At 36.2% G+C, this 27,859-nt stretch overlaps 1 protein-coding gene across 3 annotated transcripts; it reads right to left on the bottom strand.

Annotated features, from left to right (window-relative positions):
- NUDT12 (nudix hydrolase 12) lies at nucleotides 1–25,671 on the bottom strand. Of its 3 annotated transcripts, none has more exons than XM_036737316.1 (8): nucleotides 25,392–25,671; nucleotides 24,864–24,949; nucleotides 15,909–16,120; nucleotides 13,892–14,472; nucleotides 13,179–13,346; nucleotides 11,115–11,228; nucleotides 4,627–4,826; nucleotides 1–2,166 (listed from the first exon to the last, which is right to left on the bottom strand). In XM_036737316.1, exons 3-8 carry the CDS (start codon nucleotides 16,112–16,114, stop codon nucleotides 2,056–2,058), a joined length of 1,380 nt encoding a protein of 459 aa, XP_036593211.1. In that variant the 5' UTR covers nucleotides 16,115–16,120; nucleotides 24,864–24,949; nucleotides 25,392–25,671; the 3' UTR covers nucleotides 1–2,055. The 3 variants fall into 3 exon arrangements, with proteins under 3 accessions (XP_036593211.1, XP_036593212.1, XP_036593210.1); XM_036737317.1 differs by lacking the exon at nucleotides 25,392–25,671 and adding an exon at nucleotides 25,229–25,376; XM_036737315.1 differs by lacking the exon at nucleotides 24,864–24,949 and having other exon boundaries at nucleotides 25,392–25,595.
- Between the last annotated feature and the right edge of the window lie 2,188 nt (nucleotides 25,672–27,859).

Raw genomic sequence — 27,859 nt, 5'->3', positions numbered from 1 at the left:
TGTATGAGTAAATATTTTAATATATTAATACATACATTTAAAACAATACATATTTGGTACTTACACAGCCTCCTTTTTGAATTGGCTACACTATTTATATTTGGATTTTCACCTCTCAGAGGTGGACAATGAAGAATAATTATAAAAATTACTCAGATACTTATTTTCCCTGAGAAAATATCCCCAGATTTATAATTTTATAATTACATCTTTAAAATAATTAACTTATGCTGTTTAACACTCTTAAGTAAATGTTATGGAAATTATAATTTCCAGCATGTACTTTTAGAATCTGCAAGTATTAAAAATATCACTTAAGTACTATTTTTAGAACTTACTATTTGGAAGGAAAATTTAATTCTACTCACTATAATTTATAATAAAGGCAAATTATTTCCTACATGCTTATCTTTAATAGGCTTTGGAATGTACTGTGTAAGTTTTAATTTGGATTTAAACTTATGTTGTTAAAATTTATATCAATTACTAAGACAAACAATGCTAATAATTATTTTTTTAAAAAAACTCTTATTTAGATCAAGTGTGCTATAAATATCTAAAATTTAGAAAATTGTATTTTGATTTTGGAGAGAAGGAATTCCATTTTAATTTCTGGATATATGTTCTTTGGGTGTTAGTTTATTTTGTATATCTTCTCAATAATAGGTCCTAAGTGTATCAAGTATAAAATACCATCAAGGTAAATCACTTAATCTCTCTTGGTTTGGGAGTAGGTATTTTCTAAAGTTTCTTTTCTAGATCTTGAAAGGGAAGTCACATCCTGTGATATAAATCTGCATTTTTCTAAATTGATTAATAAAACAATTTCAAAATGTATTTAATGCTGCACTTTAAAATGAGGCAAAAAAATCTAAATTAAAAAGTCTAAAAATGTACACTATTACAATATTGCAGCATCAGAAGGCAGCATGGTATTTTGGAAAGAAAAGTGAATCAGTTCAAGAACCTGGAATCAAATCCTAGATTACTACTAGCTATGTGACACTGAGCATGTTACTTTCCTTCTTTAGGTCTTAGTTTCTTCATCTGTAAAATGAAGAAGTTTGATGAGATTATCACTATGTCTCTTCCAACTCTAAATTCTATGAAGTCTCCCAAATAGATACTAAAATAAATTTGTGTATAAACACATCTTTAGAATACTTTTAAATTTAGTTGAAATGTATATTTTAATAAATATACTTTTGTGATTTTTTTCAGCTAATGGAAACATCTTATAACACACACAAATACTTGTGTACCTTTTAATTATACAGACCAATTTATCAAGAACTTATTTTATATCCTTTTTGAAAAAGTTTTAATTTTAAATTTTATATAAAGCATTTCCCCCCAGGGACACCTACGACCCTAGGTTCATTTCAAGATTTGAATTATATCCTACAGAGTTATGCTTCTGAACAACTCTTGAAAGATAACATGACACTCTGGGATCATTAGCAACACTGGTTAGTCTTAGTCTAGTATAAAAATGGTTAGAGTAGACTAGCTTAGACTAAGCTAGTAGAATATTAATAACTTTTGCTATTAAATGAATTTTCATGTGCATGTGGGGGGCAATCTGGTGAATAATTAAGTGAAAATGTGATAACACTGCAAGGCATTTTAAGGTAAAAAAAAGATGAAAATGTAAAATAAGCTATTTCTCACTGAAAATCATCTCCAGTATATTCTCACTTCTCAGATGAAGAAATGAAATACATTTAAAATGATATGTCTAAGACTAAAAAGAAATGTTAGAATAGCCAAGATTAGAATTTAGTGTTTGAATCCTTTACCTTTATTCTCATGACCTAAAAGTCATGCTTCTTTACTACAAAACATCTTTTCCTAGAGAGAGACAACTGTTTGACTTACATAGAAATGAATTTTGTTTTCTGCTCCTAAGATGGATAACACTCAGATAAAATTCCCAAAAGCTACAATGAATCACGAGTTTTGATGCTTTAGAAGATCACCAAATGTTTCTAATTGACTTAAGACTAATCAGTGATCAGAAAAAAAATAATGTGCTGCAAAGCCAGGTTCTTGAATTTAAAGGTTAGAATTCATTCCAACCCAGTGTTTGATTAGCTGGTGTGCAATAGCTCTGCTTGGTGGCACAAAGAACAACTGTTGGTTTCCTTTGGTGAGAACATCAATAACCTAAAACAAATATACAAAGATACATTGTGTTTGAATTTCAACAAGATTAGACTTAAATAATACCTCTCATTTTTTACTGTATCACAAAGAGCTTTTAATAGTTAAATAACTTTATCATCTTTGGATGAAATATGAGGACTATATTACAGTAAGTAGTAACAGCAATATTTAATTGCTCCATGACTGTTTTTCCCAAGCCTAGAAGCAGGCACCCATTATAAAATGAATCCCTGGAAAAGCAAATGTGCTAAGAAAGATATCTGGATGAGATTTTCTTTTTTAAAAAATATATGTATATATATATAACACATTTATTTATTTTTAGTTTTCAACATTCGCTTCCAAGAAGAATCTGAGCTTTCAATATTCTCTCCCTCCCCAAGACAGCCTGCAATCGGATATAGGCTCTACTTATACATTCATATTAAACATATTTTCACATTAGATGGACAATATTTTCTAAGGGAGGATTCAAAACCATGTCACTTTAGGGTCAGTTGGAAAAAAAGAACTGACAATGTTCAGCCACAAGAATGGGACATAGATAGCAACTTTGATGGATTTTACATACCAGAGGCATTAGACTTACCTGAAGTGGCTCCAGAGATAGGAAGTAGGATGAATGTGAAAAAGTTTGAGGATAGTTATCCTGGCTCAATATAAGAAAGAACTTCCTAACTTTTTTTTTTTGGTGAAAGGAATTCGTGGTCAGGTATAAATCGGATTAGATGGCCTCTGAGTTCCTGCCAACTCTTATATGTCTTGCTATTTAGGGTTTTCTGAGAATGGAATGGATTACTTTATGAAGCAGTGAGCTTCCCATTACTAGGGACCATAAGATATATAGATTTAGAACTGGAAAGGATCTGGGAAGTCATTTAGTATAATTCCTTTATTTTACAGGTGAGAAAACTGAAGCACAGACAGGAGAAGGGGTAAAGAACAGAAATGGAGTTTGAATCCAGGTCTTTTGACTCCAAATACAAAGTGGGTGTGTTTTGAAATTTGTGGAGGAAATAAAGCAGGGAAGAACACATAATATATAAAATGAAAGGATCAGGCTGGATGTAATAAAAATTAGAATAAAAGACAGAATTTGTTAAAATTAAATTTAATAAGAACAAATGTAAAAGAAGGATATATATGTTCAAAAATTAACTATAAAAGTATAGGATTGAGACGCTAAAGCCATATAACAGTTCCTGTGCAAGAGACAGGGGGTTTCTAATGAGTTGCCCGCTCAAAATTAATCAAGTGTGCTGGCCAAAATTCTTCCTCAGTCGTGGGTTGTGTTCAGTAACAGAATTCTAAGATTCAGAACAAGGGAAGCAATCACGTCTGGAGTACTGTATTCAATTTTTAGTGCCATATTTTGAAGGGACATTGACAAGTAGAAACAACCAGATTCAGAAAACAGGAAAACTGTCACTATAATGAGGTGTTTAGTCACAAGAATAAGAAGTAATGGTGATAAAGAACTGAATGAAGGAGGGGGAAAGGAATTTTACAGTGGCTTATAAAGGGTATCTGATATGTGTAATTCTATAAGTCGAGGGGCAAATACTTGTTGAGGATAACATGACTGGCCAGAAGGCAAGATAAATGACTTCTTAGGATCCTTTCTACTTTGAAGCTCTGTGATTCTATATTTTATTTCAAACCTGAACAGCAATTAATGAAGCAGAACCCCTTCTATGAACTTTTGGGAAATTATAGCTCATTTCTTTGTAGGGTGAGATATTTTAAATTACTAAAGCTGTTTCCACATTAATTTATTTGGGAAAATCTAAAATACGTTTGAGACAGCCAGAGAAAATGATTCAGTGTTCAAAAGATTAGTTTTGTTTTTTTATAAAGTTTTTACATGAATGCTTATGTACAAAGGTAAACAGGGTAATTCATTTCCTGTTATTTTATCACTATTAGGAATAGAACTTTCAAAAGTTTTCATGAGTGTTCTTTCATAATGTGGTTCCCTTTTTTAAACTAGGTTTTAAATATGTCAGAAATTCTGAAATGCTTGTTTTTTTTAATAGGCAAAGCAACTTGAATTGTTCTACAGGAAACTTGAATTGTTAAGCCATGAGATAAACACAAAGTCTATGTAGGAAAATGGCATTTCTCCTTTAATTCTTATCTGAAAAACATTTTTTTTCCTGCATTTTCAAGTTTATTAAATATACACTTAAGGAAGGACCAGGGAAATGGCACTTATTTTGAAGTAAGACAATCACTATCCTCAAAAAGATGCTGAACTTACTGAGCCCTTCAAACGAGTTGATAATGGACATACTTCTACTACCATGTGTAATTTACAATTACAATGTAATCAGTTGAACCATGTGAATTAATATAAACATTGAATCAACTCGCTGGAAAAAAAAAGCCTACCTACTTCATTCCAAAACTGATACAGTCAGAGAACAATCAAGAGGAGAGGGAAATTAAATTGAACTTTACCTGTTCTTTAGTGAACCAGCGAGCATCATCTATTTCATTCTTGTCAACTTTAATTTCTGTAGACACAGCAACAGCCAAGCAACCAATCATTAAGGAGGAGGGCATTGGCCAAGGCTGACAAGAGATGTATTGAACACTGCCAACTTTGACTCCACTTTCCTCTTCTACTTCTCTTCGAACAGCATCTTCTATTGTCTCCCCTAATCAAATGGTGCAAAGAACAAGCGGCTGAGGAAAATGCCTTAAGCAAGAATTGTATTTTATACTATGAATTACTTAGAAGACAGGAAATCACTTTGAATGTTATCTACAGTAGCCTACTATAAGGTCAGGAAAAAGAAGTCTAAAACTAGATTGGCATTCAAGAAAAGAACAATTGTCAACCCATCCACAAGGCATTAAAATGGTAACACAGAAAGTTCCTTTCCCAATGATATAGTCTATCATAGACAATCACTATATATGTATGTGTGTGTATATATGTATGTGTATGTATGTATGTATGTGTATACATACATACATATGTGTGTGAGAATGTATGTGTGTGTGCTATCTCAATGTCTGGAAATGCCATATTCTTTATTTAACTACAATTTTTTTTATCACATGCAAAAGCTATTGCTAGTGAAAATCATTATTTTTACATCATTTTAGCTATCTTGTACCCTACTAATATTGTGTATTTGAAAAACCTTATACCATAAGACGCAATACTTCTTTCCTCTTAAAATTTGGCAAATTTTCCCTCAGAGAAAACAAGCTAGATAGATGACTGTCCACCGAGACATTAAGTATAACGATATATATTCAAAAACAGCAAAGATATTAATATGAAATGCACTATCATTCAGGGGTGGTGTAGCATATTGGATAACATGCTGAACTTAGAATCAAAAACCTTGAATATTTATTAGCTGTGTGAACATAGGCAAGTCTGAGACTCAGCTCATCTAAATAAAAAGGGGAGATAACACCTATTCACAGAGCTGTTGTGGTGCTAATAAAAAACAAAAACAAACAAACAAACAAAACTCCTTTCTCCATAAAGTACTATGCCAATGTTTGGTTCTTGAAGGCTAGGCCAGTGGAGCCCCAAATCAGATAGTTGGTACCATGCTAGAAAGGTTCTGAGTATAGTTTAATTAATCAACAAACATTTATTAAGCACCTATAATGTGCCAGGCACTGTGCTAAGTTTTGGGAATACAAAAAGAGGCAAAAGAAAGTCCCGCCTTCATGGAGCAATCAAATGGGGTGAAACAACATGCAAACAAAAACATACAAAGCAAGCTATATACAGGATAAATATGAAAAAATTAACACAAGGAAGGCACTAGAATTAAGGAGGATTGTAGAAGGATTCCTATAGAAGATGGGATTTTAGTTGGGACTTAAAGGAAGCCAGAGAACCTCAGGAGGCAGAGATAAGAGGGAGAACATTCCAAACCTAGAACCCAGCCAGTGAAAATGCCCTGAGACTAGAGGTGGAGTGTCTTATTTGTGAAACTGCCAAGAGGCCATTGTCACTGGATCAAAGAATATATGTTGGGGAGTAAGGTGTAAGAAGCTTTGAAAGGTAGGTGGAGTCTAGGATATAAAGGCTTTAAAAGCCAAACAGAACACAAGAAACCATATTTATTTTATGAGAAGCAGACTAGGTAAATATAAAAAGGGTCCTTAGAAGTAGGAATGGGGCTTGGTGATTACTTATTTGGCTACAGCAATACATGACTCAAAGAAAAATACACAATATTCCTTAGTGACAGAGTTGCGGAAAACAGAAGAAACTGGTAAGAATCACAATTTTTAGACTGAGGGACTGAATTATATCATGTCATTTTTTTTTTGGCTACAAATTAAACTAGAAGTTAAAAGGAAATTAAAGGTAAATGGAAGGATGACTCAGTTTCTTCTTAGAGAAAGCAAAAAAAGGAGTTGCTAGAATGTTTTATCATGCATCCCAAGACAGCAAGAAACATCATTTCATGAAATACATGGTTATTTCTTATTAAATTACTGATGATAAGCATTTGGGAAAAAGACTACAACCAAGTGGGAAGTGAAGAGCTAGTTAAGAAAATGGTACCTGGGAATGGAATTGATGGGGTGCGTGGTGGGACCGGACCCCCAAAAAGCCCTAAGGCCATGTCTAAGTAACCCAGCATATGCCGCCCCCAGCCCCCACCAATGATAAAATTTTTCCTTGCTGCAGGCTGACTGTGATTCCCTTATCAGTACAAGACATAGGGGCGCTTGCCTCAAGGACTCTTTCCCTCTCTATGTCTGATATCAAAAAAGTTATCTCTGCAGACTCCCAGTATCTTCCCAACCACAGATCTCAGGAGCCTTCTTTCAAAGCACCTGGACTACTTGCATATGCTGACCACTCCCTAATCCCACCCCACATCACCTAATTAACATACTTTATTAACATAACGCTATCCCTTTTCTGTATAAGCCATAACCCCATCCTCACTAGCTTCCAGGTTCCCTAAGAACCCTCACCTGTTTCTACTGGTGTCACAATAAACTTTGCCACTTCACTGGAAGACAATTTGAGCGTGTGAATTCATCCCAGGCAACTCTGCCTCGTATCCTGACATTTTGGGGTCCCAGCACCTCTAAACCATGTCAATATTTGGATTTAAAACTGGTAAGATTAATTTCCTTAAAGTCTTAGAAATCTAATTTTAAAAGCTTTAAACTTAACAAGCAAGTTGGCAGGGGAAAAATGACTAAGTATTTCCACTATGCTACTCTAAGGAGGAAGAGTGTATATAAAAGAGCTCAGACATTTACAGGAAACAAAAATCTGAGAAATCTGAGGGTGTAAAACCTGTGGTCTCAAATGTATATATACACAAGTGCCTAAAGTTTTGGTGTCAAGCAATAAGGACTAAAAGTCCTATGGAAATCTGACTGCACAGACATCATTATGACTTGGTGGAATAAAAGCCATGACTCGGAATACAGCTTTGGCTGGTTATACCTCATTCAAAAGAAACAACCTAGGAAGACAGCACCGTATATTAAGAAGACACATCCATGTCAGGAAACTCTGGAACCTGCAGAAAGACTCATGGTAGAAAGTGTGAAAATCAATGGAGACATGTGCGGAGCCAGCTATATCCTGTTTAGGCCTCTTGGACCTCTGCAAGGTAGGGTCAACTGAGAATGGGTCTATGCATGGCAAGGCCAGTTTTAGGATACGAAGACTTGGCAAAGAAAACCTGCCTTTGTCACTGATCACCCACATAGGAGATGACAGAAATGTTTCAGTCTGGTTATCTATATGAGAGAGGACACAAATGTTTCAATTTGGTTAGCCTTGAGGAAAAAGTGTCTCACTCTTAGGAACAAGGAGATAAAAAACTTAACCAATGCTTTACTGCACTCTTCTTTGAAGTCTGGATGACTCAGCAATTAACCTCTATAAAATACTGTCAGTAATTCCATTAAAATGAGTTTATACCCTGACTATATGACTCGTCTAGCCCCATGTCTTTGTCTTTTTGTGTCAATTACTTCATCATATATTCACGCCACTTCGGGCACAGAGACAGAAAGTAACTTTGTCAAATAGGCCACCTGGACAAAGAGAAGGTATAGATAAGGAATATGGGAAACAGATCAATTGACTGTCACAGGGTCATGTTACAGTAGTTAGAGGAAGTTTCAAGTATCCATATTGCCATTGGAGTTGAAGAGCCCAAAACAGACCAGCTAATAGTTTCTTGACTTGCCTTAACTTCACCTTTCAAAAGGTAGAAAAAACCTTTAGGAGAAATTCTTTTCTGGATCTAATTCTTACCAATAGGAAGGAACTGGTATTGGGGGCAGGATGAGTGGCACAGAAAATGATTAGTTTCTTTGGGGAAATTAATCACTGCCAGTTTGTTAGTAAATTAAGGCAATTAATTTCAACAATGTGAATGATGACTCTCTGTGAACATAAGGAGTATTAAATATGGAGAATTACTCAGTTTCTTCTACCCATAATAATTTCTACATTTGGTGGCAAAGGCATCTTCAAATGAGTGACTATATTGTAAGCCAGTGTTCATGACAGGGAAGAGAAAAGGAGATCTTCCCCCACCTCCTATTAAAAAAAATAGGTGCCAGAGCTATTAAAGGATGTTCTACAAAGCCACCTGAGGTCTCAGGAAGGCTAGACACGGGAGGGCTATTGCTATCTTTTCCAAGTCTGCATGGATACTGGGCAGTTCCTAAGATGGCTTTCCTGCTTTGTACAGGAAAAAGACCTATCTCTGAAATGTACTACAAATGCTCCCTTTCTTTTGCTGGGGATCAGGGGAGGATGAAGGGAGCTTCCAGGGTAGTTACTGGTGGGAAAGTTAGATTTTACTTTATACTTCTACGTCTAGATTTAGTTTTTGGGATCTTTGCACACTATACAATTTGAGGGGAAGGAAATATATAGGATTTGAATGTCTACATACGTAAGGTTTGCTAATGAGGAGGATGTGAAAGATCTTATCTGTGATCTTGGGGTATATGGGATCTTTCGGACTCTGGATCAAGTTATAATTGAGGAAAGAAAGGGAGACCTCAGGTAGTTTTTAAGGATGAAAGCAAAATATAGTGAGAATCAATTAAAACTAAATGGGTTTGTAAGACAGTAACCAATTAATGTATGTATAAAAAAATTCCCAGTCTCTTAAGAATTAAGTTTTGTATCACCTAGGAGGTAACTGAAAAAGTACATGGTGGGCATGAATAGGCTATATTATTAATGAAGAATTACACAGGAGAGGTAGCATAAAGTATTATCAATATGGATGAATAACTAGAGATAGAGGTGGGCTCATCATGTATAGAGTAAAAGTAATCAGTGGACAGCCTACATGCTCCAATGATATCTAATCAATGTCAAGAGATCCAGAAGACCTCCAAGAAGTTGAGTGGCCCCCTAGTGGAAGATGTATGTGAAGGAATGGAAAAGCGTTGCATAGGATGAGGAGGAAAGGATGGGTTTTAACAAGAGTTATCAACTAAAAATTCTAGAATCTTGGGAGAATGCAGACAAGTAAAGAAGAGAGCTTACTTAAGTGTGGGGAAGCCTAGGATCCCACCTGGCCTAGTGCATGTCGTTAATCCCAGATGTTTATTATTAAAAGATAATGTGCCCTGGGTTGGATACTAGGACAAGGTGTGTCTTATATGTCAGAGAGTTTGGCCCACAATTACTTGGCAAAGCTAATGACTCCTGATCTTTGACACCTCTCTTCTAACTTCTGGGAAAAGGGAAAGAACAGTGAGATAGCACACAGGAGAGCATGTCAGTGGGGAAAAGTGGGTCCCAGAAAAGCAATGAACAACTGGACATTAGAAGTGGTCTGTGGTTTAGTAGTGGTCAGGTTTAGTAGTTGGGGTAGTCATTCAGTTTTACAGTATAGCTTATAGACTGGTAGACCTTGGAGAGGGAATATCACCTACCCAAGTATACCTCTGGTTGTGATCCACACTATAGGAGGGAGTACTCAAATGAATGAGATTATAAAGTAATGAGATAAGATTTGTAGGGCTTGAATTTTCTTTCATACTTGTTAGAAGGTACATTATAGAATATAAAGCAATTCATTTTAGGCAAATCCAACATAAAAAATGTTTATAGAAAAGGTAAATGAGAAAATAATACTTTGTTTTGACCCAAAAAAAAAGCAACAATAAGATTTTTTAAGTAGCATGGTCTCCTATAAAATAATTCAATTTTACCCAAATTTTTTAGAAATACATCTACTATGTATTAACAGGGTGCACCACTACAAATGTTACTTGATCTAAATGCATACATTTCATCAAAGTAAGCTGCAAGAGAAAATTATATATATATATATGTATATATACACATACATATATACATATATGTATACATGTATATATGTGTGTGTGTGTGTGTTTGTGTGTATATAAAAAACGAAGAGTACTATGGGGAAGAGAGACCCTAAAGAGGACCTTAAGAGTTTCCTGGAGTATTGTAACATTTGACATAAATAATTTCCATCTTACAAAACAAAAAATATTAGGGATGAATTCAGAAAATTATCTAAATTCTTTAATTACACATGCTTTTAGGTAACTAAATTTATTCTTTTCAGATCAAAACCCTTCCTACTAGAATGGAGAATATCTGAGAGTACTACCTCTGAACAGAATAAAATTTATTAAATTAATATTTGAGGAAGATGATTATGATTATGAAGGTATTTTTGAAACCTGGTTATTATGATATCCTTTTCTTTTAATACATATCTATTAGATGCATATACATATAGACATGAATTTACAAATAGAAATTACTAAGAAGAAAAATGAAAAGATTTTACCAAAATATGGAAGGTCTAAGTTTTAAAATATATTAATATAAAAATGTTTCAAGTATCCTAGCTTGTGACAACTAGAGCTTTAAAAATTCACTTAATAGTATAAATACTTGTAAAAAAAAATCCTTTTTCTAGAAGTCTTACCAGGTTCGATGAATCCAGCAAGGCATGTAAACATGCCAGGAGGGAATCTTTTCTGCCTGCCTAAAAGGCACTTGTTCCCATCAGGATGAACAACTTGCATGATTACTACTGGATCTAGAATCAATAAATGAAAGCTTAGGCAGGAGTTTTCACGATCACTTAAAAAATGACTCTGCATAGTAGGATAAGTACAAGAATAGTAACTGACATTTATGTAGTGCTTTAAAATCTGTAAAAAGTTTCACGCATATTATCTCACTGGAGTTTTATCATGTTGTAATCCCCATTTTACAGATAAGGAAATCGAAAGCTCTGAGTTTAAGAGGCTTGTCCATAGTTATTCAACTGGTAAGTATCAGAGGTGGGATTTGAACCCAAGTCTTCATGACTCCCAAGTCCAGCACTCTACCCACTATATCATGTTGTCCTTATAGCCACTAGAAATTAGAAGTTACCAGAAACAAAATGTTTCTAGAATGATATATGATGTAAGGGTTTGGCAGAGAGCTCTCTATGGGTTGACAAGGGTTTAGGTGACATTAGTAAAATAAAAAAGTGGTCTTTAAAATCTAACTTGATATCACATTAAATTTACTTCAGACATTTAGGAAATTTTAAAAAATATTAGAAAAAAAATCTCATCTATCCTAGGATTCTTCAGCAAACTCCACAGCTTGTTAGCAAAAGAGGTTTTTCAGGAGCCAGAATAGTTTTAAAGAGATCTCTAAAGCTCGTTCATTTACTCATGCACATTTACTCAAATTTTCATGCAGAACAGTTGTTTTAAAATATTTTTATTTCTTTTGTTTTCTTTTTCATTCTATGTGCAATTCTAACAAGCTCTGAGCTACATTCCAAGTCAAAAGCAGATTTGAAGTAGCAAATTAGGAGGTGGAAAATGACTTGTTAGCAAGAGGTACACTGATGGCAGCAAGAAGTAATAACTGGCAGTTAGACAACAACAAAAGAAGCAGAAATACTATAGGTGATGGATAGAGATAGAGACTAGACTTGTGATTTCTCAAGTACCACCATATGAAGAGGTACTACTGTTGCTGGTTGGTACTTATATGAAACTTAGAGCCTTATAGAGTTATCTAGGGTACTAACAAGTGACTCGCCTAAGGTCACAGAGATAGTATACGTCTGAAAGAGTACTTGAAAGCAGATCTTCCTGATTCCAAGGCTAAGCCTTCTATCTACTATACTATATTGCTTCAGATATAAGAACTCAAAAAGTACAGCAGTCTGAAGTCATTTAATGTACAAGTAACACATACCTCAACAGACCCAGATGACATCATCCTATTTTGGCATAATAATAACTGGTGGTTCTTAATGACCATCTTGAGTCAATAAAAAGTTAAACTATGTTCAGTATCCTCTGCTTAATTTGGCAGAGAAGTACATAACTTTTTAGAAGGGTCTTCAACTCATGGTTAAAATAAAGATTTGGCACTTAAATTTCCCATCTTTCCTTTCTTAACAAAGAGCATTATCAGAAATTACCTAGTAAGAGATCCTACATACTACCCATAAAACTTCTTACATCCTAAATATGTGATAAAAGATACCACATGAAGAGTCAGAAGTATACTGGTCTTGACTTTCTGCCACTAACTACCCTGTATGATGTTCATCAAGTCACTTAACATTTATTTCTATTCTTTCAATGTCCTTCAATTGCTTTCGGTCTATAAAATAGGGAGACGAGGAGATGGTCTCTGAGGTTTGTTGCTGTTTTAACATTCTATGATACAAAAATCCTAAAGGGGTAAACTTGCCTAACTGGATGATTCATTCTTATAATGATATTAGTTAGACAAAGTGTTTTTAATCTTATTTTTAATGATAAATTTTGTTTTACATCATCTATATTTCCCAATATATCTCTCTCCCTACCCCATCCAAGCGATGTAACAAAAATTAAAAAGGGTTGCATTATAGCAACACCAATCAATACATCAATTATGTCTAACAGCATATGCAATATTCCACATCTATAATACCCCATACTTGTGCAAAGGAAATATCCAAAATTTTAATGTAAGAAGAAAGGCTTACCAACTCTTGGGTAGGATGTATTGTGAACTCCTTGAAGGCTGGGACAGTCTTCTTTTAAACATACTTTTTTATAGCCGCCTTCTTCAATTTTAGTTGCACTTCCACATGTCGGACAAAACTTATATCGGCTATGCCAGGCAAGAACAGATCTTGCTTGGGCTACTACCCCTTAAAGACATAACATAAGTACTCGTAGTTAGGGAAATGATAAAGCATTTCTAAAGTATAAAAACATATCTATATGGCTAGTATAACGATAATATGCTCTTTTTTGGTCAGCATTTTCTAATATAATATAAGCTAACTTCTTTCTCAAATACAGATAATGAAAGAAAATTAGACCTTCTCTTCATTTTGACCTAATAAACTCAACCTTCTTATAGTCCTACTATATAAGCAGTTTCCAAATTATACATACTCAACTTTTGTATAATCTTTGTGAACAAATGATCCTGGTGAGGAACATGGACACAGAAGCTCTCTGAAGTTAACCACATAAACCTTCTTTAGCTGTCCAAGACAGGAATAACTAAAGATTTTTTTCATACAGCTTGGAAACCTTTAATAAAATTGTTTTTATGTCACTGCCAGGCACAAATGGTGCATATTGTTTACATGAGATCCCCTCTTAGGAGCTACAGAGTAACCAGCCCTGTTTTCTTCTAATAACCAGGTCAGTCGCCCCAAATGATGAGGTAAAATTTTTATCTTACCAGCTTCTTTTTCTTTTAACTGTAGGAGAGCAGGCATTGGAGGATGAAGGAAGTAACAGTCTTCATGTCTTTGTTTAAACTCTTCGGCAGAGATGGCATCTATACCAAGGGCAAACCAAGCAACCAACCCATCCTTTTCCTCCTCATCTGAGTCTTCCCCAATCTTACTGTTAATTAATTCTCTTTTAATTCCAAGTTCTACCCCAAGAAAAACTAGGATAACATTATCAAGATTGGTCAAATAATCTTTTATATGTATGTAGTTCAAGCGACAAAGCCTCACTTCTGGCTGTTGGCCAGACAACGTAACCAATGGACTTAAATCTGAGAAAAGGATATAGACTGTGTCTGGATGGTTTTGTTTAATTGATAGCCATGTCAAATTTGTTCTTTTCTCGCTCTTCCTGTCTAGGAGTGTCTTGCTAAAATAATTTTCATATTCTTCCATTTTATTGAGCAGGAAAAATGGTTTCTGAACACCCATGGCATTAGACAGTAAGGTAGCTACATGCTTATAGCCCCAGAACTCAGCAATATTCAATGCAGTCTGATTTGATCTATTGACAATGGACCTGTCACACCTATAGAAAAGGGAAAGAATTGGGAGGGAAAGCAGTAAGCACAATATTTTTGCCCACTCATATAACAAAAAGTTTTCAGTGTCCATCTTATGTAACATCCTTCTATATTTAATTATTAGAGACTAGTTGCTATGCTGGGGAAATCTTAAAAAAGCATTAACATATGAATAAAACTTTAAAACATCATACATTTATAATTTTTCAGAGCATTGCTTAAATACTAAGCACATAAAATGTAAGTATTCTTTTGTATTTTGCTCCAGAATTCCACAAGAATGTATGTGAACATGTTTAATTTGTGTCTGCTCCATTATGTCCAGGTCCTATATAAATTCCACCTCCAGGTTCCCACCTCTGCCCCTCTGCATAGGCTATCCTGCATGCCTGGAATGTATTCCTTCTTTACCTGTGCTTCTTAGGAAAAAAAAGCTAAGTTCCAGTATCATGTCCTACATGAGGAATTCCCTGATGCCCCTGGTTGTTAGTTTTTCTACTCTTGAAATGACCTTCTATTTACTCTGAATATTCTTATATATATATATATATATATATATATATGTGTGTGTGTGTGTGTGTGTGTGTAATCTCCCAAGAATATATATGTATATAATCTCCCAAGAATATATATATTATCTCCCAAGAATATATATATATAATCTCCCAAGAATACATATATATATATACACACACACATATATATATATATATACACACACACACATATGTGTGTGTGTGTGTGTGTGTGTGTATTATCTCCCAAGACAAAAGCTCCTTGAGGGCAGGGACTTTCATCTTTATCTTTGTATCTCCAGTCACCAGCAAAATATCTGGCATATATCAGGCACTTAATAAGTCTGTTGATTAACTGATTAAGGATTATTCCAAAGAAAGTACCTCAGAAAATTTGGAAAACCCTGGCATATATTCCAGAACATTTTTTTATGTTGTGTTCTACCTTAGATAACTATTTATTGAAAACTGAGAGGATGTGAAAAGTATTCCTCTATTATACTGTGCATAAAGTCCTGTGATCCAATCTGGCCTCAGACACTTGTTCGTTGTGTGACTCTGGAAAAGTCACGAAACCTGTCCGCATCAGTTTCTTCATCTGTAAAATGGGAATAATAATAGCAATTCCCTCCCAGAGTTGTTGTGAGACCCAAATGAGAAAATAATGAGCACTTTACCCATGGTAGGTGCTATACAAATGTAAGCTATTATTATTTGTATTACGTTCTTAATACCTTTCTCTCTGAAGGATTATACTAAAATATTTCTTGGTCTTATTTTTCGGTAATATAGCAGGCCAATGTTAAAAATATTATGGGAAAACTATGTTTGTATATGAATGGACAGGGTGTTTTAAACAATCTCTAACAAGAAACAAATATGGCTGCAATCTATTTTAATGCAAAACTATTTGCTACTATGCTTACCCCTTTTCCAACAGAAACTGAACGACATGTGGGTGTCCATTTCTTGCAGCGTACATTAGGGCGGTCCAACCATTTTCAGAAGTTTCATTTATGAGAAATGGATGTTGACTGAGGAATCCTGGTAACTTGGTGATGTTTCCTTCAGCAGCTAAAGAGTGAAACTGGGAAACCAGTTCTTGTCTGAGATTTCTTTTAAAAGAAGCCATTCTGTCCTTTAAAATAAACAAAATAAATGTATCAAACTATGCATTGATTATTGTTACCTATGTATCAATTAGTAATATAAAAACAATTAACATTCAAATGTTTTAAGAGAGGGAATTCAGTTTAATCACTTCAGTATTCATTTAGTACTTACCAGTATGTAGAATTATGTTAGCTATATGTGATCCTTATCCTTAATAAGACTGAAATTTGCCAGTCTAACATTTACAACCCTTTTGTGACATACGTTTTTTGCATTTAAATTGTTCACATGATTGTGGGTCACGAAAATATTTCTTTCTTCTTAGAGGTAGCTGGTGGCACACGGTAGATAGAGTGCTGGATTTAGGGTCAACAGGCAATCACAATGTCAAGAGATTTACGTGAAAACCAGGTTTATTACAAGAGAAATGAAAATGCATGTGGAACCCAAAGAGTTCACAGTAGTTACAGAAGTTCGCATATTTATGATAGTACAACAAAAGGAGGAAGAGAAAACAGGAAAGGGCATGGTATGGGAGGGAGAAGGTGCAGAACTTCTCCCGAAGGGGAGGAGCAAGGTGATGGCATTCTTTTCTGCTGGAAACCTATAGACTCTGAAAATAGGAGGGTCTGCTTATCAGCAAATGACCCCAGTTGCACAAGCATTTTTCCCAGATTGGCTGATGTCAGTCTTGCCTCCCAAGGAGACACAGGGAATTCAGCTTGGGGTGCAAACAACAAATTATGGCAGCTGTGGGTGGGGGGGGGCAGGGTGTGCCTTTATCCTTGACACATTCAGAGCCTGGGTCTAGTGTTTCTGGAAAATGTGGTAACTCAAAAACACAAGTTCAGGGGACCCCTTAACTAAAGCACTAGTTAGGAAGACTTGAATTCAAATCCAGCTTCAGATACCTCTGCTAGCTGTGTGACCCTGGGCAAGTCACTTAATTTATGTGTCTCAGTTTCCACAACTTTAAAATGGAGATAATAATAGCACCTACCTTGCAGGGTTGTTGTGGGGGTGAAATGAGATAATATTTGTTTAAAAATAAAAAGCATTTAGCACAGTGCTTGGCACATAATATATGCTATAAAATGCTTGTTCTTTCCCCCTTCACTTTCAGCCCAAATATTTTATTCCTCGGTGAGAAGAATCCTAGCTCAAATTACAAATGAATCCCTAGAAAGTGATATGAAAGCATAGTAAGTCCCAGTTTTGCTTCTTACTACTCATGTGACCCTGGGTAAGTCACCTAAGTAAGATTTAATATTCTCCTCTGTAAAGAGGTTGTAAGACTAGAAGATTTCTTAGTTCTTTTTCAGGTCTAACTTTGTTATGAAAACTACTTCGTAGGAAAACAATTCACAACTCATCTAATTAGGACCCTTTTTAAAAGAAAAGGGAAATTTCAGACAGGCAGCGTATCAAAGAAAGAGGGCAAGCTATGCAGTTAGGAACTTAAACTCATTAATTCTCAGTTTCTTCATCTGTAAGTTGAAAATAAATACTTGCACTATCTATCTCACAAACTGTTATGAAGTATCTTGTAAACTTTTAAAAAGTACACTATGTGTGTGAGTTATTACAATAAAAGTCTTAATTTGACACCTCCTTGTGGCTAGGCATTAACCCTGTGTTCTCAAAGCTTATGGCGTGCAGTTCAGGCCATTAGTTGGGTCCTCCCAAAGTAGAAGGGTTCTGAGTTATGGGTCTAATGACAGACTTTCTATTCACTGAGGACTAATCTAGTTCAGTTCACAGGGCTACAGGGTGAGTAATTTTTTGGCCATCTCAGTTCTCTAAGATCGAGTAAGTTTTAGAAGAGTTATATTTGAGACAGAAGTAGTTATTGTTCTTAATTGTTAATTTGCAAGCTGTGTTGTAGGGGGAAGGATATGAAGTCAGAGAACCTGGGTTCTATTTTCGACTCTGCCATTATATGGGGTTTAAGGAAAGTCTACTTACACTTAGCCTCTCTAGGCCTCAGTTTCTTCAACTATAAAACAGCAAAGTTGGCCTAGATGATTATTAAGGTCTTTCCCAGCACTTCTTAAGTATATTCAGACCAGGGCTAAGAAATATTTCTGAATAAACATGATGTTCTGGGTTAATCCTGAACTCAGGCCAGTCACTAGGTAGTTTAAGTTTGAAACTTGAACAAAATGAGACCAGCAGGTTATTCAACAGTCAACTAAAAGAGATTTACTTAGCCACAGCAGGAGAAGGATATCAACAAGAACAGACACTGAAGACATCTCAAGTTGATTCAGCTGAGTGAAGTTCCTTTGCCCAAGCCTTTCACCATTTCCCACAAGCCCAGAGTGCCCTAGAAGCTCCTCCTGGCTGCTCGGTACTTAGGATATGATAAAATGATATCAACACTGAGCCTTTAGTTCTCTGAGTCAGTCAAGAAGAAAGTCTAAATATCTTTTTAAGGACAAACCAGTCTAATATTTATGGTGGGGAGGGAAGAGTTAGGGTATCAAGGGAAATGACTTTTTAAAAAGGTAGGTCTAAATGGGAAATAGCATTTCCACACCTCAAACTATATTGTAAAGCAGTAATCATCACAATCATTTAGTAATGTTTTCAAAAACAGAAAAGTGGATCAATGGAATAGACTGGACAAAAGAAAATCAGAAATAATGGAGCTCAATAACCCAGTGTTCAATAAATACAAAAACATAAATTATCGAAGAAGGAATTACTTAATTGCTAAGAACTAGAGGGAAAAATGAAAAGCAGTCTGGCAAAAAAAAATCAGGCTTAAACCAACATCATACTTTATTCCACAATAAATTCAAAATGAATATGTGGCTTGAATATTATAATCATACTATAAAAAAATTAGAAGACAAGTAAATCATACACCTTTTACAGCTATGAATAGGGGTAAGTTCTTAACCAAACAAGAGATAGAGGCAATTATAAAAGATAAAATAATTTCGATTACATGAAACTGAAAAGCTTTTGTACACAGAAAATGAAGGCATCTAGAGTAAGAAGGGAAGGAGTTAAGTTGGGAGAAAAACAACAACGACAAAACCCCTGTCAAATATATCTTACAACGGTTTGGTATTCAACTACCAGTAATATTTAAGACCAAAAAATTGTTCCTCAACACACAAGGGGTCAAAGGGTATCACAATTCTCAAAAAGAGCAACTGTGAACGTATTAACAACTAAATCAAAGAATGTTCTGAATCACTAATAAGAACAAAAATGCAAATCAAAATAACTTTGAGGATTCATCACAAAACCAGAAAATTGACAAAGATGACATAAGATGGGAGTAGTCAACATTGAAGGGGGTATGGAAAAATAGGTGCCCTAATGCATTGTTATGAAAGATGTGAATTAATAAAATCATTCTGGAAAGGAATTTGGAATTATGCAAATGAAGCAGATAAAATGTCCCTACCTATTGAATCTAAAATACCACTGCTAGGCATGTTCTCCATTGACAAAAAGCAAGGTTCCACATACACTTTCGGAGCTAGCAAAGTGCAAAAACCAAAGTAGCTGCCCCATTGATTGTGGAATGACAAAAACGTGGCACATGAATGTAAGGGAATACTATTGTTCTATAAAGAACAATTGATATGATGAATTCAGAGAAACATAGATTACTTCAACTGATGCAAAATGATATAAGCAGAGTCAGAAAAAGCAATATATACAACTATAAAATAGAAACAATCACAAAACTGTAACAGAGTGTGAGAATTACAGAGAATAAATTGGGTCACAAATACAAATTATGAGAAGACACTTCCTCCAACTCCTCTGCAGAGGTTGTGATGGGATACAGGAGACAATTTATACAGTGACAACAACACTATAGAGAAAAGTAACTTTGGAACTTTTGAAACTCTCATCAATGCCAAGATAAACCATGAGTCTAAAAGAATGAAGCTATTCATCTCCCGACAGGGAATGAACATAAAATGCAGAAACTGACATACAGATTTAGATGTGGTCCATGTGGCTAATTATTTTGCTGGACTATTTAGAGATGTATTGAGGGACTTGTGTGGTACACTGCATACAATGTATTTTTTTTTCAGTATACTGATCTGTTTTTCTGCCTCTTTTCCATCTTTCTTCTTCAGCTTTTATAAGGGATGGTTCTCTGGGACAAGCAGAAGGGATATAGGGGCAAATATAAGCGATGTAAAAATATATCAATAAAAATCTATTTAAAAAGAAACAAAACATAAAAGAAGTATGGGGCAGCTACTGTCAAAGGGGTTCTATTCAGATAGATTATAGGTTTGAGGAAAACAAACTTCTAAAGGTTCTTTCTTTTGATAATGAGAAATTCTCTGCTACATTATGCTTTACAGTTTTGTAAATACTTCAAAGTACAAAGATTCCAAATTCTGGTGCTCATAAACCATTACATTTTTAAAATACAAAATTTCCATTTTAATTAAAAAGAAAATTGCTTCTAATCTTCCATTTATGTAAAAAACAATTTAATTTTACATCCTTTGGATATTTTAAAATTAATTTATTGATATATTTTATTTTTACATAATTTTCATTTCCCAATATATTTCTCCCCTCCTCCACTCATAAGGCTTTTTTGACCAACAATTAAAATAGAAGGGGATAAAAGCTCAGCTAAATTAATCATCACCATTAATTTCTGATAGTACATGAATTGTTCTACATCCATAATCCCTGGCCTCTGCAAGGAAGAGAGGAAGATATAGCGTCACTTCTCTTCTTTGGAATGATAATAACACAGTATTCAGTACTGAGTTGCTGTTGGGAGTGGTCTTTCTTTTTATAGCCTTTATGGCTTTTATGTTAAGTTTTTAAATTGCTCCTTGAACCTCTATTTCCTCATTTGCAAATACAGGATAGTAATAGCAACTGGTTGTTCTAAGGCATATAACAACATATAGCAGTGACTTGTAAAGCACTATATAAATTCGGAGAGGAGGTATAATATAGTAGATTGAGAACAAGCCTTGGAGTTTGGAAGAACTGGATTCAAATTCTCTCTCTTAATATATCCAGGCTGTGACCCTTGTATATTACCTTATCTCTCAGTATTCCCAGGTAACAATCAAAGGCTCTAAATTGTGGAAGTTACTAATGTAAATTGGTTGAAGAAACTTCCCCCCCTGGGAGTTCTCTTTCATTAATGAAATCGTAAGTCCGGACTAAAATGAATGAATGCATGCATGAATGTGTGTATGTGCATGCACTTGCATGTACATATAAACATAAGGTACTTATTAAACTTAAATGCAAAATATATAATGGGAGTGGCTGGACAGAATGCTTAAGAGGATCACAGCTTTAGAACTGAAAAAGACTCTTATGGTTACTCTAGTTCAACTTATTTATTTTTCAGATGAGTAACAGACCTAAATTGGTTAAGTGATTTGTCCATGATATTGTAAGGCTGGTTACATATAATGTGACTTAATGTAGTCTGAGTCTTTTCTATGACTATAAGGTTATTATTTTGCTTTACAGAATTTTGTAACTATGAGCTCTATCGTTCCTCACTTTGAGACATGTAAATGAATCAATATCGCCTATTCTGGAATATGTACTATATATACGTGTGTGATTAAGTGATGAACATTATATGTCAAGCAGTAGTACTTGAACCCTGATATAACTGAACCCATGGGAGCTGATGAGATCACCAAGAAAGTAAAGAGAAAGGGTCCCAGGGAAGAGGCCAGGGGTACATAGATAAATGATGATCCTGAGGAGCAGCCAAACAAGGAGAGGGGTCAGGCATAAAAACCCATCGAGGAGATGATATAGGAAAGGATGGTTAACAATGACAAAGGCTGCAGATAAGTCAAACGGAATATTGAAAAAAAAAAAAAAAAGGATGTAGCAAATGAATCACTGGTAACCCTGCAGAAAAGCTTTTGTCCTCTAATGAGTAAAAGGAAACTATGTCATAAGTCGAAGAGTGGGAAATAAGTAAACAGCTAGTGTAGAAGGCTTTTTTCCTCTGTGCTCAGCAGTGAAAGGCATAGCTTGAAGGTATGGCATTATCAAATGAAGGTGGGGGGTAAACATGACTATAGAAGAAATCTCTGATTTTGTCAGCATAAATAACTCCCCTATGGGAACTCACTTCACCAAAGCAAAGCAACCTATTTATAACTTCAAAGATAAACCTTGGTAGTTAGTTACCTAAGACACAAAGTTTTCCAGAGTCACATACCTATTATCAGAGAAGATCTGAACCCAGTACTCCATTCAGTATTTCATACTGTCTCAATTTCAGGTCTATTTGGGTTTAATAGGACCTTTTTTTTGAAAGGAATCATTTATAAACTTAAAGGACTACATAAATGTGAGTTATTACTATTATCAGTATTTCTATGTGGAAATGTGTTCCTATTTCTAAAATGATAAACATTTGGAATAATGACCTATTTATAAATCAGGGACCATCTATTTTTAGGCAGTTAATTTTAACTGGTCTCACACTACAGGTAGTAAAACAATGTTATAGGCGGATAATTATTACATAAGAAGAATATGGCGATGGTAGACTGATAATCAGAAAACTTTTTGTCACCAGAGATCAAGAAAGCTTTGCGTTTCAAAGAAGCATCTAAAGTTGGTTAGGCTGCAGTTTGTGAGATTAGGGGATGACTTTGGCTATAATATATAAAATAATACTGAAAAAAACTTAAGGCAGCAAAATTATGCAGCTTACTCCTGCAAAACTAAACTCAACTATTTCTGTTTCTGTAAAAATTTTTTTTTGATCTGCTTTCACAGTTATTACCCTAATTGATTCTCTCTTTACTGATTCCTCAGTTCTGGCCATCTTTTTTTCTCAGATTTATATTCATGCTTTCATGGGGATAACTGCTTGAATAATTTTCAAGAAAATTAATTATTTGAGAGCTTACCATGTACAAAGCAATGTGCTGTTTTTATATCATCTTGAAAATCTAATGTAGTTTCCCATTGTCTTTAATATAAAATACAACCTCCATCTTTTTTCATTGAAGGGTATCCATCAAATCATATTACCTTACCTCTCCAATTTCAACCTTTTAATCTTTGCCAAGCAAACCAATCTTTTTACTATTGTTTGCCCAAAATGTTTTAATGTCTGTCTTTGCACAAGTTATTACATCTCAATATTCTCTCCAGGCAAATTAGAATTAAGCTATCTAAAAGTGGAACATGCTTGGAACATTTCCCTAACTTGACAGGAATGTTGTCAAGGGGATTTTTTTTCAGGTATGGGATGTACAAGATAGATGGCCACTAAAGGTCCCTTTAACTCTGAAATTCTTGAAGTGTGTGATTCTAGTTTTATAACTCTTGAAGGTCAGAATTCATTTTGTCCAAGAAGTGCCTGATAGACTACCCTACCTCCACCTTGATCACTCCTTTATATCAATATTAATTAACATTTAAATGACACTTCAAGCTTTATAAAGAACATTCCTCACAACAATCCAGAGACATTTAAAGTATTATCATCAATGTTGTACAAATGAGGAAATTAGCTTGGATAGGTCAAGTGGCTTCCTGTGGTTGAACAGCTAGTAACCATAAAGCAGTAACTTGAACTTGGATATCTCATGACTCGAAGTTCTGATTTCTTTTGACAATGCCATATTGCCTCTCCAGAAATAATAAAAATATATCATACCTTTAAGGTTTATGCATTGTGTATGTTATCTCACTTGAACTTCACAACAATCTTGTGAAATAAGTTCAACAGAAAATGTCTAGGTCCATTTTACAGATTGGGAAACTGAGGCTCAGAGTTCAGTCTATCTGGCTATCATTCAAGGGTAGTCAGTATTTAAAGTAGGATGCAAAACCAGTCTCTCCTCCTGACTCAGTGCTATATGGTCTTGTACTACACCACTGTTTTCTACTTTAACATTTATGTATCCACTTACATTTTTGATATATCATTTTGTAAATGTCCTCTCGCTTTTATGCTTGTAATACATATATGGATTTCTCAAACAGATGTTGAACTCTTTTGAGGACAGGGATCATAGGTTTTATTTCTCACCTATTCCCCATTGGACAAAGTCCATCCCTCATACCATAGGCAATCAATAAAGGTTTGCTAATAAACTACCTCCAACTGGTTACATATTAAGCAGTTCTGGCGGAAAACTATTCTTTTGGGTAATAAACTGAGATTCTTTAGGATTTGAAAATCCAAAACCTGGCTTTCCAATTTTTGTTTTTTTAGGTTTTGGCAAAGAAAAATGAGAATCTGGGAGAGAATGAAAGGAAAATGCTAGTTTTTATTTAACTATACATCTTTTCTGTTCATTTCTGGCTCCCTACCAGGTGTAAAGAAAATCTGAACAAAAAACAAATTAAGGGATAGTTTCTACATCATGAAATAATTCGTTGTTTTACCGAAATATTAATTGGCGAAGGCTTTTGCCCCAGATGCTTTAAAAGTTGTGCCCCTCCCTCCTCAATCGGATTAAAACTTCCAAGGGAAGGCGTCTACACTAAGGCTAGGGTACCGCGTGTGGCTCCTGGCACACTTCTTCCTTACGGTCTCTACCTGCCCAGTAAAACCCCGCCTGGTTCTTTTTTATTACAAGCTCCCACTAAACCACACCCCGGTCCCCATCCCTAAATTAGCTACTTTAGGCTGAACCGGGGTAAGGGGACGATGAACCACTAAGTCTTTCACGTTTTGCGTTTGGGAGGAAAAGGACGCTCTTTTGACTTGCTTTGATTCCTAGCCCTGAGCAAGTGCCCCGCACATAGTAGGCGCTTACAACGGAAGCCGTTTAGCCGACGGGGCCGCAGGTTATCCAGAGGAGTCGTCTCCTTGCATGATTTTCTTTTTTTTTCTTGGTGTCGTCTGAAATCAAGAGCGGGGATTGAAAGGACTAGAGGGGAGCCCGGGAGGAGGGACGAGGGCTCCTCCCGCCCAGGGCCAGTTAACCCCTTCCCTCCAGGAGTGGGCAGCAGCGAGGGGGGGTGGTGGGGGGTCTAATTCACTCTGGGCCTCAGAACTCCCATGCTGTACTCGGGCCCTGACAAGGACCCAGGAGCCCCTAAATCCCTAAGGGTTCAGGGTGCTTTAAAATGGGGTTCCTTCGCCTAACGCCCTGCCCCCCGAGTGCTTATCTTTGAACACCTTCACAGCGGCCAGGGCTTCGGTGATGGTAGTTTTATCCCATACCACACAGGTTCGGACGTAACCGCCCCGGGGCCAAGCCCTCCCTCCGGCTTCGGGGGGCGCCTCAGACCTCCTGCCTCCAGCCCCCGCGCATGCGCACCCGCCCCGTTGGGCCACCCACCGTGACTCAGCGCGGAGCCAGGGCCGGCCGGAGACTTCACGAGAGAGGGGGCGCCGAGGGGCTGCGACTGCGGGGAAGCCTACCCTACCCAGAGGCGACCAGAACGGCTGCGGCGGAAACGTAGCCCAAGGGCGGGGAAGAGTCCCTCTTCACTTTTCCAGCTCTCGGAGGAAGCCCCAGGCTACTTCCGCTCTCGGGGAGGACAGTCCGTGCATAGCCTCATGGGAGATGTAGTTTGTGAGGAGAGGGTGCGCTGAGAGCAGAGATTGCCCCTCCCTCCGCGGCCCCCCCCCCTCCCCGCCCCCGCGCACCTGGCTAGGTCTAGTCACCCATCATTAAGTAGACACTTTTGAGGAAGTGTCTTTAAGTACCTTGGTGGCCCGATGGACAAAGCCCTGCACTGGAGTCGGGAAGACTCCACCCTCAGACACTGACCCGCTGTGTGCCACACCCGAAGGCAAGTCACTTAACCTCTCTGAGAGAAGTGCGGAGCTGGCCGCAAAGCACCTCAAACCGGCTCTTCTAAGATTTCAGTGTCAACAGTCAGACCTTGGGGAGTGGGCAGCCTCGGACAAACTCCACACATCAGGGTGTGATTTAGTGTTTTGTGGATTGACTAGACTTGAGAAGGTGATGGAGAAAATGTTGGTGCAGATTAAACTTGAAAGCCTGTTCTACATACATTTTTTTTCTCTCTCAGGATCAAGGAAATAATAGCTCTTAAGTAATTTCATGCCTTAAGCATATTCCCCCCCCCCAAAAAAGCAAGCCTTTCCTGCCTCCACTCAGGAAAAAGATGATAAAAAAAGGACCAAACACAGCTATAACTGAATTTGGAATGGTTTTATTATGCAAGCAGCTCTCTTAATAACTAGCATTTATGATTCTTTAGTATTTGCAGACTGCTTTACACCTTTTAATCTCATTTGATTCCCATAACAATCCCATGCTATTATTATCCCCAATTCTACAGGTAATGAAACTTAAGACAGGTTAACTCCTAAATGGCTGAGGCAAGATTTGAGCTCAGCTCTTCCTGACTTCAAGTACAACATTCCATCCATTATGCTACTTAGCTGTCCTGTAGCTTTCTGGTAATGATATTCATTCCAGTTCCCTTTTACCTGTATAATTACTGGACAAATCAAATTTCAAGGTGGAATGCAATGATGGACAAGAGAGGATTCTACTGTAACTATCGTTGAGTCTCAGTAAATAGCTGAGGTGGAGGGGACTGGGACAACTAAGTTATTATTTCCTAGTCAGAAAACAACAGTGCACTTTTGGGAGGTTTACTTTGTCATTAAGCCCTACTAACGATTCATCCTGCTCTCCTGGATTTTAACCTCCCTTGTAGACTGTACTCTGGTGGTTCCGATCACCTACTCCTGGTACTGTCTGTCCCATTACATACTGTCCTATTATTTAACAGTCTATAAAACCACGTGGAGACTGACATAGTAACACAGTTTCAGTGGTGGGATTCAGCGGGTTCCGACTGGTTTGGTAGAACCAGTACCTAATTTTAGGTTGGATTGGCTGAGTGGGTTGTTAACCGCGGCAGCATCTTGGCTCCTTTCCGTGGAGAACTGGTTATTAATTCATTTGAATCCCACCACTGGTTTCAGTAAATATTCAAGGCTGAGTTAAAGTAGGGACTATAAGTATATGTTACTGAGTTAAAGGCTGTTTCATCATTTTAAGTTATCGCTCACAGTTACTTGTATATATATATATGTATATATATATATATATATGTATATGTGTGTATATATGTGTATATATTATATATATATGGATATGGATATATTTTTCCCCTAGTTTATCTTTAACAAATGTGACAGGGGGAATAACCTAGGGATAACATCAACAAAGCAAGTACAACATACACAGATTCTGTCCTCTAGGAGCTTGCCTTTCCTGATTACCCTAACTTCTAGTACCTTCCTTCCCACAGTTGTATTTCATTTGAACTATTGTGTGTGGGTTTTTATTAACTTTATATTTATGCTGTATGTATTTTTCTGTGTCCTAATTACCCCTATTAATATTGCAAGCTTATTGTAACTAGGGATTCTATCACAGATGCTTAATAAAAACTTCATTATGATGATGATGCAGACATGGATAAATTAAGGATACATAACACTCCTTTTAGCGGGTCATTTTCCTGCCCAAAACCCTTCAATGGCTTGAGACTGTAATCTTTTTCTATCTTATGTCCCACTTCTTTTCTCTTGGCACTGTTCTTTGTTCACATCATGCCTCTCACCTGGAACCACATCCTTCAAAGTCTGGCTCAAATACATCCATAAAGCCTTCCTAGCCATCCCGGAGTGACCTGTCCTTCCTCTCGATTTATAACACACAGAATTTAAAGCTGGTAGGGTCTTAGATCATCTAGTCCTCCTACAAGAAAAATTGGTCCCTGAGTCTGAATAGGTCTGAGTCTGCGTGTGTGAGAGAGA

Source organism: Trichosurus vulpecula, chromosome 1 (assembly GCF_011100635.1).
Source record: "Trichosurus vulpecula isolate mTriVul1 chromosome 1, mTriVul1.pri, whole genome shotgun sequence".
Taxonomy (NCBI): Eukaryota; Metazoa; Chordata; class Mammalia; order Diprotodontia; family Phalangeridae; genus Trichosurus; species Trichosurus vulpecula.
Note: the sequence above shows the minus strand (reverse complement) of the source record. Positions and strands in the feature narration are given on the sequence as shown.